This window comes from Eriocheir sinensis, chromosome 56 (assembly GCF_024679095.1).
Source record: "Eriocheir sinensis breed Jianghai 21 chromosome 56, ASM2467909v1, whole genome shotgun sequence".
Taxonomy (NCBI): Eukaryota; Metazoa; Arthropoda; class Malacostraca; order Decapoda; family Varunidae; genus Eriocheir; species Eriocheir sinensis.
The window spans coordinates 9,647,445-9,672,919 of record NC_066564.1 but is presented as its reverse complement, the minus strand read 5'-3'; the positions used below and the strand labels follow the sequence as shown (position 1 = coordinate 9,672,919).

The following is a 25,475-nucleotide window of genomic DNA, read 5'->3' as shown; positions in this document are numbered from 1 at the left end:
GGAAAAAGTTGAAATTTTCTAAAGGCTACAATAAAATCAACATGACCGATGAAGATACGACACGTCACAATGAGCAAACTCACTGTCTTCTCTGCAAACAGGGTTTTTTAAAAGGTAAAGGAGTAAAACATCATGATCATGAAAAATCAGGAAACAATTACATTGGAGCTTATTGTAATATATGCAACCTCCAAATGAATAAATCATAAATTGCAGCTCATTCTCATTGCACATAATGCTAATTACGACATATCGTTAATCCTGCGTGAATTAACGATACCTGACTTGAAAATCAAACTAAGACCAAAACGTTCAGTTCACAAATACCATGAAGTCATCATAAATGACTTGAGATTTATTGACTCGTATGCCTTTATGTCTGGTTCGCTCGCGGCTTTAGCGAACCAATTCATCAGTAATGGGAACGAACCCATATGCACACAACAGATGTTGAAAGATGTGCCAGCACCTGCGTTGCCATTATTGATCAAGGGAAAGCAGGTGTTTTGTTATGACTATATGGATTCGATGGAACGACTTTCTGAGACACGTCTTCCATCCCGCGAAGATTTTTTCAATTCGCTTCAAGAAGCAGAACTTTCCGAAAGTGATTATAAACATGCTCAGAATGTTTGGAAAGTAGCTGGGTGTCAGAGCCTGAAGGACTATTTGTTGCTTTATGTAAAAGTGGATGTTGGTCTTCTATGTGATGTCTTCCTAGAGTGGAGAGGTATTTTGAAAACCCAGTGGAGGTTGGATATTGTAAATTATGTTAGCCTGCCAGGATTTGCCTATGACTCCTTTCTGCTAAAAACACAGCAGGAATTAGAGGTGCTTAGTAGCCCAGACATATATCATTGCATTCAAACAAATGTGCGTGGGGGCTACACAAGTGTTGTGCGTCGTTTTGAACGCGCCAATAACATCTACACGAACCCTCAGTTTAATCCAAAACATGATAGAAGCACTTTCCTGTCATATCTTGACTTCAACAGTCTTTATCCCACTGTAATGCAAGAGAAGTTGCCATGTGGGGATATGAGAAAACTAGATGAGACAGAAATGCAGTCGTTTTTGAGCGGGGGCTTGGTCAATCAAGCAACCGATGGCGATTTTGGATATCTCATTCTGTGCGATACTGAGGCTGTCTCACGTGAAGTCGTTGAGAAAACGGATGACCTCCCACTGATCATCAGAAGACACAATATCACCAACAGAGATATATCGTCAGTCACACGCGAATGGTATGAAGAAGAAAACCGTCCAGCACCGTGTAAGAACATAAAACTGATTGGAACACATGCTGCTCAAGAGAAAATGCTATTTGCTCTGCCCCTCCTTAAACTACTTATTCGACTAGGCCTGGTTGTTAAAAAAGTGCATGCTATTTATACGTTTAAGCAAAAGCACTTTCTTGCGGACTTCATTCAGGATAACATAGAAGCCCGCAAAAGCGCTACTTGCCCTATCAAGAAAAATGCAATCAAGTGTATTTCAAACAGCATTTTTGGTCGATTCCTGATGAACGTGGCCAAATATAGTGAAGACATAGATATTGTCACCAACCGCGAAAAGTTTTTGAAGCTGGCCCGAAGTCCTTACTTTAAACGCGTTGTACCTCTCAATGATGGTCATGTAGTTGTAACTCGCCATAGGAAATATTCACGGGTGAATCATCCAAACTACATTGGCTACTACATCCTAGAGCTGTCCAAGCTGCGACTATATGATTTCTATTACAATGTGTTGAAGGCTCATTACGGAGATCGGGCGAAACTAGTGTATTGCGACACTGATTCCTTAATAACAGAAATTGAAACTCCTGATCTATTAACAGAGTACTCGCAGGAACCCTTCAAAAGCTATATAGACACAAGTAACTTTAGCCCCTCACATTCCTTGTACAGCACAGACAACAAAGGAAAGCTTGGATTTCTCAAGTCTGAAGTGGGGGAAAGAACCATCTCAGAATTTGAAGATGTAAAACCAAAGTGCTACTCCATCCTCTTGGCAGACGGTGACCGGTTGAGTTTAGCTAAGGGCGTTCCAAAGTTCATAAAGAAGAAAATTGCTCATCAGCGATACAAAGACGCCCTATTCCAGAAGCAAACATTTACCTTTGACTATCAGGGATTCACAGTGCGCAATGGACGAATGAGTACAGTAAAATATCCCAAGAGAGGGATATCTGTAGTTGAGGACAAAAGATACTACATTAGCACCTTGGAGTCGCGATCTTACGGTCATCCCGATAATTCTATAGGGATAGAGGAGGAAGAGCAGGAGGAGGAGGTAGCCCAGATCATGACACTGTCAAACGAAGAAAATTTGGAGGAAGGCGATGAAAGAGGCATAACAGAAGCGAGACTAGCCGAGGTAATGGGTGGGCAAGAGATCGGTGAAATGGGAGAACTAGAAGAAGAAACCTATGAATTGTGGGGAGAACGGGATGTGCTGGCCGAGCAATATTTTCCCTTGATAAAACGGGTAGAGGCGGATGATGACATGTTAATGCAAGCCGCGGAACAGGAAGAAATAAATCAAATGCTCTCATCATCCCCCCTTGAATATATGCTAGTAGATACAGACTTTTCAGAATAAATTGTAGTTGTTTATAAGATAGGGACTGGTGTGAATGTTGTATATACTGTTTATAGTGTAAGAATTTGCCTGCTATTTTTATGTTAAATATAAAATATATGTAAATATATTCTGTATATAGGACTAATGTTGGAGCCTATGATATTATAAAATTGCACATGATGAATCTGGAATCATAATTTGACCAAATTCCAATAAACATTGAGTTTGTTTGACTTGTTTATATGACCTTTATAAAAAAAAATAAAAAAAAAACGGATGAAAAAAACACAATAATTGTCTTAAAATTTATTCGATTTGTGGAAACATGAATAAAACGCTTTTAGGTTTCGATCCGGCTCATGCATAAAAGACTGCCCGCCAAATCAGGCGGGCGGCGGCGGTAGCGAGAAGTGCGGCGACAGGATGCGACAGGATTGCTCGGGGCGGGGGCGGGGCGGGGCGGGGGCAGCACGGGGTAGTGGCGGTGACGAGTGAGGACCTGTGAGTGGAGCCAGACCTCTGATTTAAGCATGGTATACAACCACCCCACCCCCCGATAAAGGAACTAGAAAATTATTTATGCTTAGAATAGCTTCATGGAATGTAATACAATTCAATATGAAAAAATCAATAAGTCAATACTTTCTTTTTATGAACACGTGTTAAATGTTTGATGACATACGGGCATTATAAACTTGCTGTAAGCGAATCGCATCACGTGTTCATCATTCCTCGAATATTCGGTCTTGGAAAACTCCATACATATTTTTTCAAGAGTTTCTCTTACACCCAAGTGCGAAACATTGTAGGCAAAGTACATGGCATAAGCCCCGCACACATCGCTTCGCGTGCTTTGAAGTCGAAATGCATTTTTATACATACTGAGCTCGGGGTAATCAATATATTTGAAATGATCAGAGTATAATTTTGGATCGAGAGCATAACTATCTAGGAACACTGCCATGCCCGGTTCATAGTAGAGACAAATCCAGTGTCCCATTTCTCTTTTAGAATAACTTGGTAGCGTATTGACGATGCACACTATAGGTTTTCTATATCGAGGTATAGAGTTTACCTCGTCTGCCAATAACACGCCTAAAAACAAGGCTTGCTTTCCTATGTGTCCCCTCAATCCTCTTTCAATCTCCATGTTGTTCATCGCACAGCCGCTTCAAGCGCGCACATCACACTGCAGCCGTCTTTCAGAATTAACTGTTATTATACCCACTGTTTCGCCAAACAGTATCAACAGACGGTTCTCGTTTTCTACCTTGCTTAGATTCAAGCTAAGTCTAATCCCCCCATTCATTTCAACGGGCAAATTATCATTCAAGTTTTCAGCACGCAAATCAAATGTGCAAATCATTGCCCCCTTGCCGAAAATATCCTTTCCGATTAAATGGTCTTTGTGAAAACCAAGTGCATCCAAAGTACGATGGTAGAGCTCAGCATAGTCATGAGGAAATTTACTAGGAATATTATACATGGTTCTACCATTAACACTTAAGCTTATTTGACTTATATCGCCATGGCTCAAATACAATGGATTTAGCGTATAGTCGCCAGAATGAGCTTCCATGCTCGTTAAAATAAGCGAGAGTTTTTCCGGAATAACATTACCCCACGGTTGATCATACGTTCCTGAGGTTTGGTCTTTGGCTAGCACATAGGTTTTCAAGAGGGTTTTGGTAAATGTCGATTTCAAAAGATTCCCTGTGGCGAGAGACGCGTTCAAAGCATGAAGTGCATTAGGATAAGGAAACAGTCGCGTATAAAGCAGCTTGGCTGAATCTATATGCAGACGAATGTTATCGCCAGTTGGAGAATTTAGCAGCCATGCATTACTAGATAGTTCCATTCGGAGTCTAACCGAAATACCATCGAGCAAGTAACTGTCTAAAGAACTTATATCCAGAAGAAGCGGGGTACAGAGTTGTATACCGTGAGTCTTAACCCGCTTCATAATGGTCTTGTGTTGCGCGCTGGCATTGTCAAAGTATTCTGCTGTTACTTTGGAAATAAAACCGTTCTCTGGGATGGTAATATTAGCATTGGATCCAATTGTATTCAATTTGTTGGGCGACAAAGTATTCAGCATTTTAACGTATGACGTGTACCCATAAAGTACATTATTGTCAACAGCTACATCTCCCAAAAAACATTGCACTGATTTGAATAGGCTGTGCGCGGTATTATTTGCAAATTCAACGTGTTGAGCGTCTTCGAGAGGAGTAGTATTGTCTGGCTTAGTTAAGCGTAAAGAGGTGTGCAACACCAATTTCCCCAAATCAATAAAACTGCCAAGTGTTCCAGGAATGAGAAATTCTATATATCTATCGGATAATTTCATATTGAATCCGAGGTTAGTAGGTAAAACATCAACATCATAACGGGAGGCAATCTTTGTTTCCAATAATCTCATTTTGTTAGGGCGGGGAAACAATTCACTGACACCGGCGGCATATTGCCCCAGGGGAGAACGCGGGTTCCCGACACCAACCGCGCTGGTGATGCTCGCCATACTGCTCTTAGTTCAACAATGATTACAACTCGGTAAAGATGTCCTTTTTATAACACCTTTTCCTCCCGACTCGCTTGATTTTCTTTTTCCCGCTTCCTCTAGTCAATTTCATTGCAGCTTGCTTTAAGGAATTAATTCCATGCTTTTTTATAGAGCTTCTCAAGTTGCTTCCGTGTGAAATATCATCTAGAACATTGTTTCCAAATGTTCGAGCTGAAGGCACAATAACATTTTTCACTAGGAAAGGGAAAGCTCTTTTAGCGAGTCCAGCTAAAACCGAGAATAAACCCCCGCCTCTGTGATAGCTTGGTTCATAAGAAAGTGTGACTATATCATCAATACCACTCCCTCGGGATGATATCTGTTTGCCATTCGAAAACAGGGTATGATATTCTGCTACGGAAGGAGGGATGAATGTAACCCGCATGGTGGCGGCGAGGAGACTGTCTTTTCAAATGGACAACATTCCTATTAATACAGCAAAATGTACTCAAAGATTCAACGCGATCGGATATGAAGTAAACATGTAACAGGGTATCCTTCTTCGAAATGCATAGGACGACCTTTTTGATCTGTGAGTTTAATAGAAATCGAATCAATTACTTTGGATTTAAGGGACTTATATATAGTTGGATGCACGCCTTTTGTTAGACCTCCGGAGAGCGAAAAGGCATCAAGAATATTTACATTTTTCCCTGCATACCTAGAGGGATTGACAAGGTCAGTGTAAATGAGAACACACTGTACGTCACCATTTCTCAACAGAGGGGCATGACCATGTAGCGGAACAAGAACGGTTTATTTTTGTTCTTCATGTGTGCCCAAGGAAGAAAACACAGCATAACCTAAGTTGGGGACAAAACCGAGAACCTGGGCCAGTCGCGTATCAAAGGAAAGCTTAATAAATACAACTTGTGGATGATAACCATTGTAGCAGAACAAAGTTAAATGATCATTTGTTGAGCTAAATGCAAGAACCTCTCTAGAATACGCTAGTAAATGGTAGTTGTATCCATCGACCATCTCCTTTATCAATGTCGTTATTATACCGTTAACACACATCAGCAAATACCCAGTGTCATTATACAAGATATTAGCATTAATAGCCTCTGACAGTGTGCGTCTTTCAATAGCTTCTGAATCTGGCGTTGGTCTTATACCACATTCAAGGTGTATACTACACTCTGGTTCACCCGGTTTAACAATGTAATACCGACGGGGAAGCAACACGTTCAGTAGACCGACTTCATATTCCACGTCCTTGTCTAATGTTAGAGTTTGTATATTATTAGTAAAGCTAGTGCTGGAATTGGGGTAAATTTCCCCATCCGCAATGCTGGTAACATATATATGATGTGACTCCATTTAGAGCAAGCAAGACACTAGCAAAAATATTATAATTATTTCATTATATAGAGGTAGACATGACGAGATGCCAATTACATATTGAAGGTAAATCATACTAAACATCATTACATTGTTATTTATTGACATATTTTACATTTAGTGATGTACATAATTATTGGGAAATTGTCTGGAGCTATAGTTATTCAGGACCCACGTCGACTACAGCACCGTCCCGTTTTCTTTTCCATTCGTCAGCCACAGCGTCGTCCTCTGTATCCACCAGTTTTCCTGTTTCGCTCGGGAGACACAGATAGAGTTAATTTTGTTTCAGGCTCATCGCAGGTCCACCATCTGTCCAGGATGACGCACGATATATTATGCAGTTGGAGTTCAGCCGCAGCCTCTTGGAGTTGCGGTTGGTAGTCAGCTTTCCACAACACGTAAAGAATTCCAGCGCTTGCAATATTGTAGGGGAAGACGACACTTGTAATGTTGCTTTTAATCACCCATTCTACCAGTTTTGTAATGGACTCGTTAAACCAGCGGAGGCGGTTATCATAACTGTCTTCCTTTACCCCACGAATGAAATTTTGATCTCTTGACGTCTGAAGATATCCTTGGTTTATAGGGTTATTTTCCAGTTCGCGGCCAGGAGCATATTGGGTTAGGATACACGCCACATAAGGAAGATTTTCACTCGGAGGATAGCGAATATGCAGACTACCGGGAATACCACGATCTTCCCAGCGACACCTGTTCAGTTGATAGATCGGGCTTCTTTCGCGGTAGAGATTACTGTGCGGGTATAATCCATGTAGGCGTCCAGTAAACCCCCTCTTTTCGTAGCAGGAACTGCAGTTGAGGGAAGAAACGATGATGGTCTTGTTGTTGCGGTAGATGTCATCGCCAGGAGAACCGTCTTTGTAGTTGAACACGTAGGCGTCCGACATGGTGTCCTCTGGTATACTGGTGATTGATGAATAGTACCGCTTCAGCTGATGGCGAGGGACGAGTAGCGAACCATCGTCCCATCTGCTCTCTCTTATAAGCCCGCTCGGGGCACCACCGTGTCCGAGCGTGTTCGTCCTCGCCTCCGGCATTTCTCTCTCCATGACGTCGCCGCCCCCTCTGTATAAGTCGCGCGTCCAACGCGGTTCAGTATCTACAACGTCCATGATTCTGTTTCTTTCTTGAATCACAATGTAGGACTACGCTAGCACATTGGAAAAGCGGATTTAATATGGGTCCCATCTGTAAGTTGCCAACGATGGTTGTTTGGTGAAACCAGATCCCTGAATCTTTTGCCGCACGCGCGTATTTTTTATTTCGCTAGGTAATACACCCGTGGCGTCAATGATGTGTTTTATATCAGCAATGTCAGCAATCGTTGGTTTTTGACTTGCATTAGAGAGTAAATTCAACATGTACAGGATATTGGAGGATCGAACAGAAGACAATAGGTTGCCTCGGCTATCCCATTTTACGATGGGATTGTCTTTATTCGTTCTAGCATCATATTGACGTATGGCACGTCGATACTTTTAACATACAGAGGTATTAAATTACTTATTTCAGGATTGGAGGATATCTTGTTCTCCCTAATCCCTGTGACTCTAAGTTCCACGGGTGGTAGTTTTGTGGTTTTGTATACACCAGATCGCGATATTTTCTTTTTTTTGTAACTTTTCTTTCTTACAGAGCGAGACGACGGGTTCAATCTTGTAGGAGTGCTTGGCCTTGCACCATGGGACGACACGACAGGACCGCTGCTGCTTGCTGGCACATGTTCAGAGACCGGCATATGATCGGGATGGGTCGACTGCGGGTTGAAACACGATTGGCCGTTGACCCCCGGACTCGTGGAGTTGGCGCATTTAGGCTTAATACCCGTTAAAACACGCTCAGCGGTAGACTCAGGAACAAGATAATACGTGCGCATTATCCAAATAATTTTCCGATCAAGGAAGCGGCAATAGGTAATATAGCAGCTAATATATTACCGCCCCGTCTCGATGTCAATATGTCTTTTCTTATGGAGAGGAGTTTTCTTTCTAGCTATGGCACGTATGTCTTCCCGATAGTTACGTAATTTCTTGATAACTTTGCTATTGAGGGTGAGGTGCTTCTTTAACAAATTGGAAAATATTTCAGATATACAGTTCAATTGTTCTCGAGCTGCTTGCTTAATAGCACGGTTTCTATCTTTTACTTTTAATTTCTTCAAAAGTAAGACAAAGTTTTTGTGTGCACTGAGGAGTGGTGTCTTTTTACGCATTTTCTACAATATCATTAGCGTCAATCCAGCTGTTGAATGAAGTAGGGTATCCCAACCACGATACGAAATACTGCTTTTTTCCTTTATTTTTTCGTGAACGCAGTATTTTAATATCGTATGTCTCAGGCAGAGCGCTTAAGACGAGCTCTGGCGTGTAGAATATCCCTGTATTGGTTCTCCAGACAAATCTTCTAAGAGATAAGTTCTTGGGCGATTCTTGTGTTTAATTGATTTTATGCGAAAGAGCTCGTGAGTATTTTGCTGCGTGTATCCTTTATGGAATACAGAGGAACGAGCACTTCCAACAAGGCGAACTATTTCCCCAACTGCCAGTCGAGAACTGATGGAAGACGCTGGTTGCTTCGGGTTTTTATACATTGCGTGGAATTGCCGTTTGATTGCAGATGGGTCTTTTAAGTTATGAATATCAATGGGAGTTTGTTTGTTCTTCAGTCCAGAATGGGGCGAGCGGTTGTAGGCACTGACCATGTTTTGCAGCTGATCAATATATCTTGAAGAATTTTGAGACATGATGAACTTTTAGATGCGTGCTTTAAGTGTACGAATGGCCCGCTCTGCCAAGGCTGCTTTGATCTTACTTGAGTACACACTGTACAGCTTAATGCCCCGGGAACATAAATAGTTTCTTACTTTTCGATTCCAGAATTCTGTGCCCAAGTCGGTGTTTAATCTTCGTAAGCCTTCAGAATCTTTATTTTCCACCACTTGTTTAAAGGCCACGAGCATAGTATTTGCGTCTTTATTCCGACACGGGACAACTTGCATATATCTAGAAAACACGTCTATGCATACTAACAAGTAGCCTATGTTATTATTTTCCTTTCTTATATGTCTCACGTCTGCTAAATCGGCAGCCATGATTACTTTGGGTTTTGAGGCTATTATCTTTTGCCGGGGAATTTTTTTAGTCTGTAGCTTATGCAATGTATATGTTTTATTGCTTCTCAAAAAGTTGAATGCGTCATCACGTGTTATTGCCGGATTTATACTTTTTGCTTTCTCCCATAATTTCGCCTGAGCTTAAACCATAGGGTTCGTTATGTTGGGAGTATAGTGTGTGTAAGAGTTCCTTCTTCCTGGAGTTCACCATTGGAATAAGCGTTCACCTGGGGGTTCTCCAACAATGTTTGAGCGAAACTGTAGGGACTCAGGAGTATTTATACCCAAATCAACAAGAAGATATCCATAAGGACGTGAATATACAGCATATTTATATATATCTACAAACTGGTTTGCCTTCTCTTTCCCGAATATTTGTCTGCCCAGAGTGTGAATTTGAGATAAATCGCGCTGTCTTAACAAGAGGAAATGAGAACAGTTCAGGCTAATATTCCTTGCATGCTTTCCACCCATATATAGATTTTGAGTGATAAATATGCATGAAATATTGTTGTGCCGTCCGCGAGTAAAAGCATCAACCACAATTTTGTTCCTTACAGCATCAATGAAAATATCGTCAAGTACATACAATGTCCCTCTCTGATCAAACGTATCCTCGTTGGCAATTGGATCAATTATTTCAGACGACACTATAACTTTAGGTCCTATTTCTTTATTTCTTTGAAGAGGATGAGACGTTAAGCCACATATGACAATTTTTTTGAACTTTTCATGATACTTCAGAATAAGCTGCTGTACAAGTTCCGATTTTCCAGAGTTGCTATATCCTGCAACTATTATGCGCGCAGGATATTGGAAAAAATCGAGAAGGTTCTCTGAATATGTCTCAGTCATAGCGGAAACTCTATTAATGATGGTAATTATTAAAGTATGATGCTTATATAGCACAGAATATGTGTGTGTGTGTGTGTGTGTGTGTGTGTGTGTGTGTGTGTGTGTGTGTGTGTGTGTATACAACAAGAAGAACAACAACAACAACAATAGCAATTACCCTCACTTTGTGCATGCCCCCCACTTCCGTCACCCCCCCGCTGACGGCCCTCTGACCGTCTTACCCCCACTCCCGTCGCCCCCCCCGCTGACCACCCTTTCTTCCGTCACCTCCCCCCGCTGACCGACCTACCCCCGCTGACCGACCTACCCCCCCCCCGTAGGGGGGAGGGGTTGGTGAAAAGGTAAAATAGATGGAGGTAGGGGGGGGGGTCTAGATACCCCCTCTTCCGTAACCCCCCCGCTGACCCCCCCAACCCCCACTTCCAGTCCCCCCCGCAGAGGCAACCCCCACTTCCGTACATTTGTTACTACTAACGCTTTTGGAGCGATTTCCCCTCAACAGAGAAAAGTGCAGGAATGAACATGAAAGTAGTGTAAGGTAATGACGATACATGGATGTTGGCCTTGAAATTGGTCACTTAATGGAATTCTAAACTGCGATTGCGAGACAAATAAATACTTACCCATATTCAGATGGACTATTGTTCCATTATTAAAGTGAGGAAGAAAATGGGAAGATCCCGATAATTTCTCGAAGCAGAAAAACACTCCAAACGATCTAAAAGCCAATTTCATACCCGAAAGAGTGAATGAGGGAATAAGGCATAAAAATAAAGAAGATAACTTGGGAGGGTTAGGAGGAGGGGGGGGGGGTGACGGTAGCGAGGAAGGTTAAGACAGGGGCTGGCTGCAGCCTTTTCGTCAGTCGATCCGAAGCCGCTGTGAGGATCATATTTAATCCACCCTGTTGAAAGTTGATTGCACTGGTTCCATTTATTCTACAATGAGGGTGTGCGTACTTATGGTATTGGCCTTGGTCCACTCTCTACAGTGTGCTTATGGGATGGTAAGATTTTACTTATAAGTTTAAAAAGTTTGAGTTCATGCAATATTTTTTTCCAAATAAGATGGCGGACGCATAAGTAAATCCTAATGTTTTATTTCTCAGGCTCCGTACGGTGCTGCGGGTCGGCCTTCCGGGTCTTCTGGTGGTGCGTCTTCTGGTGGGCAGGGTGGAAGTACCACATCCGGGTCTGGAGCTGGATCTCTAGGGCCAGCTGGGTCATTCCCTGCGCCAGGCACTCAGCAGGGCAGCCTCTCCGGTGCGGGCACAGGCGCTTTCACGGGGAATGCAGGAGCTCCCCGTCCCGCTGGAGGTAGCGGGTCACTTCCCGGTGTTGCGACAGGTACTCAAACGACGGGTCAACAGGGCATCCCATCTCCAGGAACACTTGGTTCCTTCGCAGGGTTTGCTGGAGGATCTCCCCGCCCCGCCGGTGCCGGGTCAAGCTCGGGTGCACTGGGTGGTGGTTTTGCAGGATTCGGGGGGTCTGGTGGTCAGGACAGTTTTCAGACGGGCGCTGGTGGGTCTTTTGCCACAAGGGTTCTTCAACAGCAAGCAACTCCTACAGTGACTCAAACGGTGACTGTCGACGTATTCACTACACTCACTGACACTGTTTTAAACAGCGTTGGGGTTACTTTGACGCAATTCGTATTGGAGACTGCAACACGGCCTTTAGAACAGGTGAGTAATTATAATTTAGGACCGGTGGGTAATTTAGGACCGGTGGGTAATTTAGATGCTGCTAAAGTTTAGGGTTTTATTTTACAATGTACATTCTCGAATGTTAACTTCTATAATCTTGCGACAGGTTGTCGCCACACCTGTTGATGACAGGGTTGCAGTGTCTACAACTGTAGTCCACCGCCCAGAATATGTAACCGTTACCGAAACTAAATCTGACTTCCGCCTTGTGATCAGAACTTCAGTCTCGCACGTGACGGTAACTCACACCTCCTACGCAATCACCCACGTTCCTTTCACAATTACCGCAACGGAAACGTAAGTGACTAATATCCTAATGTTTAGAGGAAAGAACTTCGTTGTTTAAAATATCCCTAAAATCACTGTGCACAATTTATCTTGCATACGGAACCCTAAATTCATTGCTGTACATAACCTATATCGTTGTTAAAATCATTGTGCACAATTTATCTTGAATACGGAACCCTAAATTCATTATTGTACCTAAACTATATCTTTCCTCAGTGTCCAGATCACGTCTCCAATGGTAAGGACCGTCGTCAGAACTCAGGAACAGTTGGTGACCGACTACCGCACCCTTTTCAACACAGTTTACGTCCACGGAGGTTATTTCTAATTCTCTTTTGATGTAAAGAATATATAATCAATAGCATAATAAATATTTGCCATAATGTTTTACCTTTTCTTGCTTTAAATTAACTTGCACAGCTTAACATTCCTATACATGGGAATTAGTAATTAAGTGTTGATAAATCTTTGACCAAATATAGAAATTAGTAAGTGTGAAGAAAACTTCGAACGAAAGTAAGCTCCTCCGGAACTAGACAAACTTAACTAGGTGAATCCTTACACTATAAACTGTCATATTTTACACAGGTAAGATATATCAAACTAGACAAACTTAAATAGGTGAATCGTGCGCTATAGACAAACTCACATTTTACACAAGTGAGATATATCAAACTAGACAAACTTAAATAGGTGAAAAGTACGCTATAGACAAACTGTCACATTTTACACAAGTGAGATATATATAGACAAACTGTCACATTTTACACGTCATTTTACACAAGTGAGATATATAGACAAACTGTCACATTTTACACAAGTGAGATCTATCCAACTAGCCAAACTTAAATAGGTGAATCTTACACTATAGACAAACTCACATTTTACACAAGTGAGATATATCAAACTAGACAAACTTAAATAGGTGAATCGTACGCTATAGACAAACTCACATTTTACACAAGTGAGATATATCAAACTAGACAAACTTAAATAGGTGAATCGTACGCTATAGACAAACTGTCACATTTTACACAAGTGAGATATATCAAACTAGACACTTAAATAGGTGAATCGTACGCTATAGACAAACTGTCACATTTTACACAAGTGAGATATATAGACAAACTGTCACATTTTACACAAGTAAGATATATCAAACTAAGACAACCTTAAATAGGTGAATCTTACACTATAGACACTGTCACATTTTACACTAGTGAAAGATATATCTAACTAGACAAACTTAAATAGGTGAATCGTACGCTATATAGACAAACTGTCACATTTTACACAAGTGAAAGATATATCTAACTAAAACTTAAATAGGTGAATCGTACGCTATAAACAAACCGTCACATTTTACACAATGAAAGATCTATCCAACTAAAACTTAAATAGGTGAATCATACACTAGACAAACTGTCAACATTTTACACAAGTGAAAGATATATATAACATTTTACACGAAAGATATATCCGTGCTTTAGTATGAAACACTCGCTTGTCCTGTAAGATATGTCCTATGTTAAGGTTATAAAGTGTTGGCACTAGATTTTTAAGTTGTCTGAATTTTAAGTTGGTACTTTACTTGATCCTCGAGATTACCGCACACGCAACTAGCCCTATGCGCCCCCGTAGAAATAGACTACGAATTAGCGGGCATGGCAGTCAGCACACCGCCCTCCCATTCATCAGTTCGAGCTGTCAAACTGGCACCTGCATGGTAAAACCGGGAGTTCACACCGATCCCGTGCTCCGGGGTAATGGGTTATTTCCCGCCTCAAGCTCGAGGTCTGTTGCGACTGAGATGAACCTTGAACAGCTTAAACGTATGCCCTCAACTTTCTTACATTTAAGTATGACTGAGCTTGTTCACAAACGGCCATTTCTAGATTAAAAGGATTTTTGCCTCCACTTTCCTCACCTTACGCTCACTCTTCTCAACTTCCGTTGGAACGAATATTAGACATGCTTACTGCTCTATTGAAGTTACTAACAACAGTGTTGTATCACTCCCGCGTCCCTAATGTATGACTTAATAATCGATGTCCAAATTCTAGAATAGTTAAGCAGCACCCTGAGTTTTTTTTTTCTTTTCCTTTTAAACTCTGGAAAATCATCTTCCTTCGTCTGTATTTCTAAATTCTTAGACTTGAATGTTCATGAAAAGTAGTATCAGGATACCCCTTTAATCGAATCTGACACCCTTTTGACTGCTAATTAACTCTGCGTGAGCAACGCTAAACGAGCCTTCTTTTTTGCCCCTGAATTGCCTCCACACAGGATTACCGTTGGGTTACTTGCTTAGCTGTAAACCAATCTGCCTCGCTGCCACGAATGGGACTACACTAACACAAAGCCACACCATTGCTTTGGAACTGTGCGACGTCGAGATGAGTTATATGAAATGACAACTGTCTAGTCATCAGTAGAGGTACACGACTACCTACCATTACAACACTAATCAGGAAACTAAAGGTTGTAGTTTACTAACGTTGACACCGGAATTGGTGAAAAAATAGTACAAACCAGAGCACAGTGGAGGAGGTTCATAAACAAGAGCGACCTCATCTTAAATAATGATGAAAAAAAGACGGGTAAACAAATGCAACCCGTGACACCCTAACCGTGGACCAGTGGCTGAAGGGATTTATGGTTTGGTGCGGATCAGTGTGTTTAGCTCTGCAACATGATCGCTTGGCCCAAAAACCTCTTTGGTGCCATTTCATGTCACATTTTCACTCGAGTTCTGCTATTGGAACATCAAAACTGGATGGCAGATATAAATAAGCTGAAGTTCTGAATCCAGTGGCAACTGTTTTGTAGCCCAATAACGTGTACTTCAGTAATTTAAAAATAGCAGAATCTAACATTGGTGTAATCTGAATTTCAACATACCATAAACTTTTACTTATTTTATAATTCGATCCATGTTTTATATTCCATCCAACCGCATGACCGACGATATGTCTTTGAATGAGCTATGATATCAAGAAGGGTTTGCGGACGTGAATGAAGGGTTGCCGAACCAATGAAGTTTAAATATTTAAGTTAAAGACTCAATCAGTTTTTTTTTTTAACAAATCGCTTGGTCAGGGTGATGTATATAGTTGTCTAAAATGCAGAGATGGAAATATTATTGCAAATGATTCCTTACGATCGTAAATTATTATTATTTTTTTGTTAGTGAAAGAGACAGTGAGGGTGGAGGTGTTACTGTTAATGGAACACAGAGCAGCGGTGATTAGCATTGGCAACTAGATAGTTCGTCCCACTTTCAAGAAAACGGTTGGACCTTTTATTGGAATATTTAATTTCAAGATAGGAAGAGGTGAGAGACCTTCATATATTCGAGGTGCAAGACAAAAATAAAAACTACTAATTACATATAAGTCACAGTAGAGTCGTATCTATAAAATTTGCTTAAAGTGGTCATCCTTCAATGTACACAATTTGTAGCATTTACGTGTTGATGATCAAATCTATATTCCTGTTTGTAGCACACGTCTACTTGACAAAATCTTACTCCATAGATCCAGCGTTATTTTTTTTTTTTTTTTTGTCTGAGGAGATCCAAGTCTAGGCCAAACACTAAAATCGAACGCGCCGCTCGTCCTGCGAGGCTATCTGTTGGATCCCTCAACCGATCCCCGCAGTGTCTACCGAGAGCTTCAACAGAGAAGGTGGGGTTTCTAGTGCCATAGTTGTGTACATGTGGTAGTGTGTGGCTTTGGTTGTTTCTGTAATCAATCTTTCATTCCAGGAGGAGTATATACCGCCGAGATGGTTAATGTATTTGCAGCAGTGCTTCTTGCCTTCGTGACCCAGGTAGGTGTATCATGTAATCTCTAGTAGTTACGTGAATCTCCCTTATACTTCATTTAATTTAATGGCTAATATTGAACGTGGTTCTTGTATTTCAGGCTGCAAGCCAGGGGTATGACACTCATGTCCCATACGTGCAAACTCAGGTTGTTCCTGTCACTGTTACGGTGAGTTACTTAATTCTGAGACTTACGTCAAAAAATTTATTTTAATGTTTGAATTACTGCTATCGCCTAAATTAATGGGTGTACTAGTGTCAATTACTAAGAGTCTCATGGTTACTGGGACTGTTTTTAATGTTTGAGAAAACTATATTAAGAGAACTAAGTAATATTATATTGCAGGAAACTATTACGGGGACTCAAACTATTCGAGTTCCAGTAACTTCTGATGTCTGGGTTAGTGAAATTGTCACTTCACCAGTCTATGCCACTCAACTGGTGACTGAGTACTCCTGGGTCCCCGTTGACAGTGTTACTAGAACCACGGTGATGACCGTCACTACCACGCCGGTAACTACGAATGTTCACTGTATTCTGCAATTAAGTTTTATTGCTACCATTGAGTGTATGTAGTGATGGAGGAAGCTATTTTCAGTATTCATTCATATGAACTGTTATTGATTGACTTTTATACACACTCTACAGGTGTCCATGGTCAGTCAAACAAGTTACGTAAACCCCACACGGACGGTTGTCTCAGTTCACACTATTTTCTCAACTGAAACTGCAAGGAAGGATCTATACCACACGGTCACGCATGTTGCTCTTCATCACGAGGTACGATAGCCCAATTATCTTCAGACTACTCTTTATGCTTCATATTATATACGTGAATTTCTTCCAATTTCAGATATCTTAATACGTGAATTTCTTCAATTTCAGATAGTAACTGTTCCAGTGTCATCGGTCCAAACGCTAGTACAACGTATCACAACCACTACACTCAGCATCAGAACTGTGCTTGTCACTTCTACCACAAGAGGATATCATTGAAGATGGGGTGAAATATTCATATTAATGTAATGAGTTAAGAAGCAATTATATTATTAAAAAACTGCGTAGTTTTCTAGTTTCCCGGTAATTTGTAACTATGTAGGTCTGGAGTGCTCTACGAAGAAAGTATAGTGGACAAACTCAAAATTAGATTACAGATTAACCCCATGAACTCCATTAGGTAAGCTATGGGCCCCAGTTACGTAATAGCTCGCAGAGCATAAACTCTTTGTTCGGCTGTACTGATGTGTATATGCTGTCTCGTTTGGTAAGCTGTACCCACGAGAACGCTATCCTGTAATTTTTTTTTTAACGCACACTACTAAATTAAACCTAGGCTGCTTTATATTAAAAGCCCAATAAATACTATCTTAATGCTACTTCTTTTATGCCCCTCGGAGCAAATCACCACTGAAGTGGGATACACAAATATTTCTGTTAAACTGACCCTCGCGCTCTACCTCCACCTGCAAGGATACTCCGAAGCGGAGTTAATCTCGTGCTCTTCCTCCACCTATAAGGCTTGCCCGAAGCAAGGATAACCCGAAGCAGAGTTAATGTGTTTGAGCCATCGTGGTGGCATAAAGTTTTCTCCGCTCTAGACGATTCACATTGTTGTTTACCAACACAATCCTTAAACACAATTCTGTTGTCCAACACAATCCTAATTACAGAACCATGTATCTGTGTTTGACTGGACTCCACTTTGTTTTACGCTTAACCCTAATGCTATGCACGCTCGATCGAAATCAGAGAATGAGGGTATGACTTAACGTTGTTCGCCTACTCTGGAAAGCTGGCAAGTCCGCTGTGGACATAGAGAGGCTTGGAAACTCCGGCAGTCCTTTTAGCTTGTCCAGTAGGGAAAAAAATCGGTAGTGAAGAGATTAGGACAGTCTGAATTAAGCACAGCAAGCCAATCCTTAAGTGAATAATGGCACCAGGTAAAGCGCACGCGGCTGAGGCCCGAGCACGTGATCCCACAATGTCCGCGGCCACAGGCGGACAGTTTTCATGTTGACGGGCTCACAGCTTGTCCCCGCGAACAAAACGGAAAAATGCCCTTGGTGGAGGTCTAATTTCAACATGCACTGCCCGGTAGTACGTCGCTGCCAGACAATCGGACACCTTTATATAATTTCGTTCCATTTTTTTTTTCACGCACATAGTAACAATATCCAACACAGAGCTAGATTCTTCAGCTCCTTCCTGTTACGCATAGTTGTGCAGCAAACGGCCTTACCGAAGAAAACCGCGGGTTTGACAGGCCCGGGCTATAAGACGCTGCCGTTTGAACGAAAATACGTGTGCGCCCTCGGACTTTACCCGGTAAATGGCGGAGAGAGAGAGAGAGAGAGAGAGAGAGAGAGAGAGAGAGAGAGAGAGAGAGAGATTATTGAGATCTATCTGTCTGTCTTGGTCTCTGTGTCTGTCTGTCTGTCTGTCTTTGTCTCTGTGTCTGTCTGTCTGTGTCTGTCTGTATCTACTATATACAGCATACAATTTTCTCAAAAGGTTATTGACACGTGTGCAGCCTTAACCTAATCCTAATTGATAATCAAGAGTGGCAATGTACAAAAGTATAAGTTGCTACATCCTTAATGTTACTGTTACTATATATACTATATATATTTTACTTAAATATATTTCCCGTAAGTGTTATTTCTCACATGTTTTTGATATCTTTTGTGTTTTTTTACATTTGTTCATCATTTCATTTATATTCCCGTGTTGGAACATCCAAATTATCTGACTATTGACACAGTGTATGTTGGAGTTTCTGTACTGCCAGAGCGAGGGACATTCCATCATGTAGTGGTTCAAGGTGTGGCAGCGAGGCTCTTCACACAACTTAGTTAGTGTCTTGGTCTGTGCATGCAACCCCAATCTCCTAGTAATACTTGTACCCAAGTCGTAAGCGTGTACAGCGCGACTCTTTCCACTTGCTGGTTTTACCCGGCGGGCCCTGCCCTGCCTTTCACCGGGCAAGTCCGCGTGCACTTTGTATTCTCGTCCATACGGCAGTGTCTGGCTCAGTCGTCCACTCCAGCTTGCAGCAGCTCCGATCTATGTTTGATACTGATCACCGCACTGTCACCATACTATATAGACGACAGTTCATAAAAACACCATAACGCTGGAATGTTAACGTCTCCATTTTAACCCTTGCTTTAGTGGCTTTTTCTAATTTCCCGTCTATGTTGGCTGCAGAATGTATTTCCTGTTTAATCCCACCGACACCTACGTTTTGTATATCCTCTGAGATTGTCTGGTATGCTGCTGCTTTTGTTCTCTTTTGACATGACCAATTTCACGTTCCACAGACAACGGTGTTCCCGATAAAGGTTTATCAAATTAAGAATCTTACAACTTAACCAGTCATTTTTGCTGGGAGATGTAGACCCTGGACAATCACGCAAAGTCATTTGCGATACTGACAATGGACAAAGTGTTTACTGCACCAATCCAATTCAGTAGTGACCATATCCATTGTACATTAAATTTCTAGCTTATACATTTGAGTATCACTTGAGGAGTAACTAGTGCTCAGTTGGCTTTTACGAATACTTGGCTTTTACGAATACTTCGCGTGCACGGGAGAGCTAACGTATCAAAAGGCCGAGCTACTAAGGGTTCAGGCACGTGACTAATCAATGAAGTCACGATGTCCAACAAATAATCTGAATAACAGTTAAGACAGGAGCTGGGAGGACAGCTTATATGGAATGAATGCGTATGACCCATGATTGCCTAGATGGAGGACACTTACCACAGCTGGAATTTCATGGAAAATGCTCCGTCCCCAACAACAATCTGCATGGAAATGCACCATCCGTTTAATATATCTGGCAGCATGAATACCAGTTACATCGAGAGTACTATATAATAAACTACGTAGGAACGTGCATTCTCTGCGGATCAGTCAGTGGATAAAAGCTAGAATACCGGCTTTATTTGTAACTGAAATAAAGAAAAACTAGAATGTGTAATGGTACAAGTAACGTGGTTAACCATTCTTCTAACGTGGTAAACCAGTAATTATAATGTAACCAAGTCTCCGGTCACTTAAAATAATTGTAACGCATTAGGATAAGAGTAAATTCTAACTCGAAAACACTGGTTTAGATCGGAATTAGGTGTAGATTGAATTAAATAAGTAATTAGGTGTAGATTGAATTAAGTAATTAGGTGTAAATTGAATTAAATATGGCTTGGTAACATCAAGCTGGGGTATAAATTAAAAAAAAATTCAGTGATAAATTATGAATAAATTATGATTTATTTAAATTGCTCATTCTCTTGGAACAAAATGTTATATATTAAGCGTATCCTCCGTGGACGTAGACAGTGTGGGCGACAGTGCGATAGTCCGTAACACCGTGGACAGAAGTTTGGATGACCGTTTTCACCATTGGGGAGGTCACGCGAACACTGGAAAGGATAAGGGCTCAGCCAAGACAAGAGTTAAAATGCCGAATATATAAAGTAAACATTAAAAATTTCAATAATGTGCTGGTTCGAGCTACACGTTCAGTAATGGAGTAAGACAGTTGAAAAATACATGCGCAAAAACACTTACGTTTGGGTAGCAGTGATAGTGTAGGGGACATGCGTAATAGCGTAAGAAGTGTGGGTAAGCGTGACGTAATTGATCGACGTCCGGACAACTACACGGAAGTGTGAGTAAGTTTCAGTTATCGTAACGAACATTGGGCTAGCAATCACAGTGGTCTCGAGATCCATCAAGTCATTCACAGGGGTGGGAACAACCTGGGAAAGTGAAACCATGTAAAATTCCCTGGAAAATACCCATAAATTTAAGAGAAACCGAAAGAAACGAAAAACAATGCATAGACCTAAGAAACAAGTTAAAAAATTGAGAAAACTTGGTTATGTTAAATTATATCCATATTAAAAATTATATCCATAAACAGAAGTATAAAATACTCACGACGCGGGTTAGTTGTGTAGTAGTGAGTAAAGTGAAGTGAGTCTGGGTGACTGGCACGCTGTGCAAGACCAAATCTGTTAAAGTTTGGAAACTGTCGATTGTAGAAGTCTGAGTGACAGTTGGGGTGATTGGCTTAGTGATTACACTCCTGGCGAACTGGGCATCAAAACCAGCACCCTGGAAGCCGGCTTGGGCATTGAAGACCTGACCGGTGAGGGATCCACCAGCGACAGGTGTTTGACTATCCACGAAGGACGGAACCAGCTGTAGTGGCAACATACCAGCACTTTGAGGTCTAGAGGAAACTAAACCGGGAAATCCCTCAACCAACTGGCCTTGAGAGTTGAGTGACAAGCCACCAACGAAGGGACCATCACCAGTTGGAGCAAACTGGCCTGGAGCGAAGTTAGGGAAGCCACCAACGAAGGGACCATCACCAGTTGGAGCAAACTGGCCTGGAGCGGCGTTAGGAATATTTAGGAAAGACCCATCACTGCCCGGCTGGTTTGGGAGATTGCCATCAAAGCCCGGTTGGTTAAAATTCGCAACAAAGATGGGTTGAAGTTGACCTTGAAGGGGTTGACGAATAGATCCCGTGTTATCGAAATTGTATCTCTGAAATAAATTAAAATATTAAAAAAACCTTGAACAAATACAACATTAAAAACTCAAGATTACTAGTTAAAGCTAAAGAGGTATTAATTGCTAAAGAGGTATGAGTAGTATTAAGATTATAGCGATTACTTAAAGTAAGAATCATTGACTACAAGAGTTTCCAAGCAGTACTTACGCCTTGGGAACAAGCGAAATGAGCCAGAGTCAGCCCGAAGAGCACAGCCACAAAATGCATCTGAAACATAACCGATAACTTACATTGGAACCGTAACCACATTTTAACATCCACATAAAACATTCACAAAGACCAATACTTCACCTTGTAATTTAAGATATGATGACCCCTCTCCGATATAAGAGTTCTTGCTAGCTGGTCTGGATGAGAAGTGGCCCCGTTCCCTCCGCTTGCCCCGTGCTCACCTCTTCTACCCCCGCTCCTTGCCCCTCCAGCTGCCTCGTACGGCTGGCAGCTCGGGTCATAAACACATAGTTCAGACTCCGATTACTACCAACTAATTAACTCAGAAAACAAGCTTACTAAAGCCCCAAATACACTGCCGAATTTTGCTTCACGAATGTGCACGAATATGCAAGTCATCCTGTGTCGTGGACAAAGTTCGGCATCTTTCTTACCTGTTCTTGGCCATTCGGGGACATGTCTGCGTCCACTGCGCGACTTTTGACAGTTGGTCACGACCGCCACGAAAGTTTCATGTTGCATGAAAAATTCGCGGCCGTTCGCTGAATGTGCGCGAATGCTAAGTGGACGCCGAATTGTCGCCGACATGTCCCAGACAATTCGGCGTCCAATTCGCGGTGTTCGGCGAATTGTCGCCGAATTTTGACCGTTGAAATTTTAATGTTGTTGGCGAATTTGTCGCCGACATATCGCCGACTATTCGGGGACATGTCTCCGACATGTCGCCGAATGGCCAAGACTATTCGGGGACATGTCCCCGAATATTTGGCGAACATTCGGCGAATTAATCAAGACACGGCAATCGGGTCGCGGTGGGAGGTGTACTGTACACGGGGGTCTATCTATCTACAAAATCTATCTACCTATCTATCTATCTATCTATCTGTCTGTCTGTCTGTCTGTCTGTCTGTCTGTCTATCTATATATCTATATCTATCTATCTATCTATCTATATCTATCTATATCTATCTATATCTATCTATCTATCTATCTATCTATCTATCTATATCTATATCTATCTATCTATATCTATATCTATCTATCTATCTATCTATCTATCTATCTATCTATCTATCTATCTATCTATCTATCTATCTATCTATCTATATATATATATATATATATATATATATATATATATATATATATATATATATATATATATATATATATATATGGAATAAAATAATATAATAATAAATAGTAAACAAGAAAATATGAAAAACAAGAAGAATCATGAATTTATAAAATAGGTATGAAACTAACATTTTCATTTATTTGATAATTTATTTATTATTCATTACTTTATTTATTTCTTAATATCATTATTCTACCATTATTTAACCTTTGTTTCATTTTTCAGTTATTTAAATTCATTTCTTCTTTCAGTTACTGGTTTGTTTATTAATATTACGTAAACATTCATTGATTCTAAAATATTTATAGGAGAGCAAAACAAAAACAAGTCTCATTTATACATTTTATTACACATACTAATTAACATATTATCGCACACGGTATTTACTCGCCCACAAGTTGCGAGAGACGAGGTGGGCTCTTCAGCTGCCGGTGAAGAAGTGTGTTGCACCCCGGATTTCCGTGCTATTATATGTCACATGGGCATCAGATAATCAGCTGTCAGAAATTTCGGCACTGTCGGGGAATTGTCCCCAACATGTCGCCGACACTTCGGGGACATAGGAAGATAATTCGAAGACTTGTCGACAATTATTCCGCGACAAAAAAGCCGTTAGAATTTCAGATTTTGAACTCGGCGACATGTCTCCGAATTGTCCCCGAATTATCTTGAGCATTCGCCGACATGTCGCCGAATGGTCACAAACTGTAAGAATCTTGGTCATGTCGGCGAACTGGTCGCCCAATTTTTTCACGAACTGATTCGGCGACAAGTTCGTGGCTAAAATTCGGCAGTGTATTTGGGGCTTAACACTGTGTTTGTTGATTAACATAATTTTGGTTTGATAAACATCAAGTACCACTGAAGAAGACGTTGATACTAAAGAGCCGCGCCTCGTCGACACCGATTCGACTGATCAAAACAAATTAGCCGAGCATCCTTACTTCGTCAGGTACGTACTTACATACTCCAAAATAACAAAAGTGCTGGGCAGAGTCCATATAAAACTTCTCATGTAAGCTACGATAATAAAAGTAAAATATAATAATGTTAAGGGATCAATATTAAATGGTTTTGTGACGGTTTTCCACTTCTTAGTGAAGCACCTGAACACATTCTCTAATGAAGGAAAATAAATAATGTGATATATCTACATTCATCAAGTTTAATGTTCTCCCCATGGAAACAATAATCATTTGCACAAGGGTTTACTAAACTGTTATAAAACGATTTTCAAAACTAAAGTAGACATTGGACATTTATTTGTACACGAGCTACTACAACAGTAATTACAAATGAAGGCAGAGTGATTGAAAACTAAGCAAAAATCAATTGTTGCCTGTAAATATGGGCTTGGCAGATGAGAGTTTGTGAAATATGGATATGGAAGGTGATCAGAGAAGAACGGAGGAATAAGTGAAATTAAAGAAGAATATTCAAAAGGCGCCAATGGCAAAGCAAGAAAATAGGGAGTCGGAGGAAATGGAAAACAAACACATAAGAATAACTGGGAGAATGTGGAAGTGAAAGTATATACGAGAGGGAGGATAAACACGGGGACAAGAAAAGAGAAAGAGAGGGAATGAATGATGATAAACCTCAAAGAATATATTCTTATCATGTACTCTCTCTCTCTCTCTCTCTCTCTCTCTCTCTCTCTCTCTCTCTCTCTCTCTCTCTCTCTCTCTCTCTCTCTCTCTCTCTCACACACACACACACACACACACACACACACACACATGATGCTGGATTGTTTTGCATATCTTCAACCTCAATAAGAGTTCGTTTGAGTTCAGCTTATGTGTATCCCTGACGATTCAGTCACATCTTTTATTGAATACGTTTGCGGGTTATGTGACACCCGTCTAACTCAAAACACCTTTCTATTACAAACAAATTTATTCGTCTAACAAGCAAGGTGCAGGGCCACTTAGAAAGACAGCTCTTACTCGTATTCCCAGGCGGAGCAGTTTCTAATAATCACATAGTTGCGCTATTGCCAGATAATTTATTGCACTTTAACTTTCTCTTGCAGCATAACGATGAAAATGTGTTCAAATGAGTCTTGAGTGATCCACCAGAACGAAAACCGAAACAAGTCACTTCATTGAACGCTAAAGTTTATGTACTACTTTACAAAGTAAAACTGTTATTGATGTCAATTTTTATAAAATCACCTGATCATAGTACTTCGGTACTAACAACGAAGCCACATCCGGATTACATTCTCCAACAGAACCTATAAAGGAGGGTCGACGGCAACTCCTGCAG

General features: G+C 41.1%; 3 protein-coding genes across 3 annotated transcripts; 2 read left to right on the top strand and 1 right to left on the bottom strand.

Annotated features, from left to right (window-relative positions):
• The first annotated feature begins 11,341 nt into the window (after positions 1–11,341).
• Positions 11,342–12,860, top strand: LOC126984270 (uncharacterized). The gene is made up of 4 exons (XM_050837891.1): positions 11,342–11,487; positions 11,590–12,168; positions 12,296–12,486; positions 12,694–12,860. The coding sequence occupies exons 1-4, from the start codon at positions 11,425–11,427 to the stop codon at positions 12,803–12,805; spliced, it is 945 nt and encodes a 314-aa protein (XP_050693848.1). The 5' UTR covers positions 11,342–11,424; the 3' UTR covers positions 12,806–12,860.
• A 3,383-nt stretch (positions 12,861–16,243) lies between these two features.
• On the top strand, positions 16,244–17,364 carry LOC126984278 (uncharacterized). Its single transcript, XM_050837902.1, has 5 exons — positions 16,244–16,308; positions 16,404–16,472; positions 16,650–16,817; positions 16,953–17,084; positions 17,190–17,364. Exons 1-5 carry the CDS (start codon positions 16,264–16,266, stop codon positions 17,298–17,300), a joined length of 525 nt encoding a protein of 174 aa, XP_050693859.1. The 5' UTR covers positions 16,244–16,263; the 3' UTR covers positions 17,301–17,364.
• Positions 17,365–20,549: 3,185 nt separating this feature from the next.
• On the bottom strand, positions 20,550–22,102 carry LOC126984266 (uncharacterized). Its single transcript, XM_050837886.1, has 4 exons — positions 22,043–22,102; positions 21,253–21,867; positions 20,881–21,071; positions 20,550–20,732 (listed from the first exon to the last, which is right to left on the bottom strand). The coding sequence occupies exons 1-4, from the start codon at positions 22,100–22,102 to the stop codon at positions 20,621–20,623; spliced, it is 978 nt and encodes a 325-aa protein (XP_050693843.1). The 3' UTR covers positions 20,550–20,620.
• Positions 22,103–25,475: the final 3,373 nt, after the last annotated feature.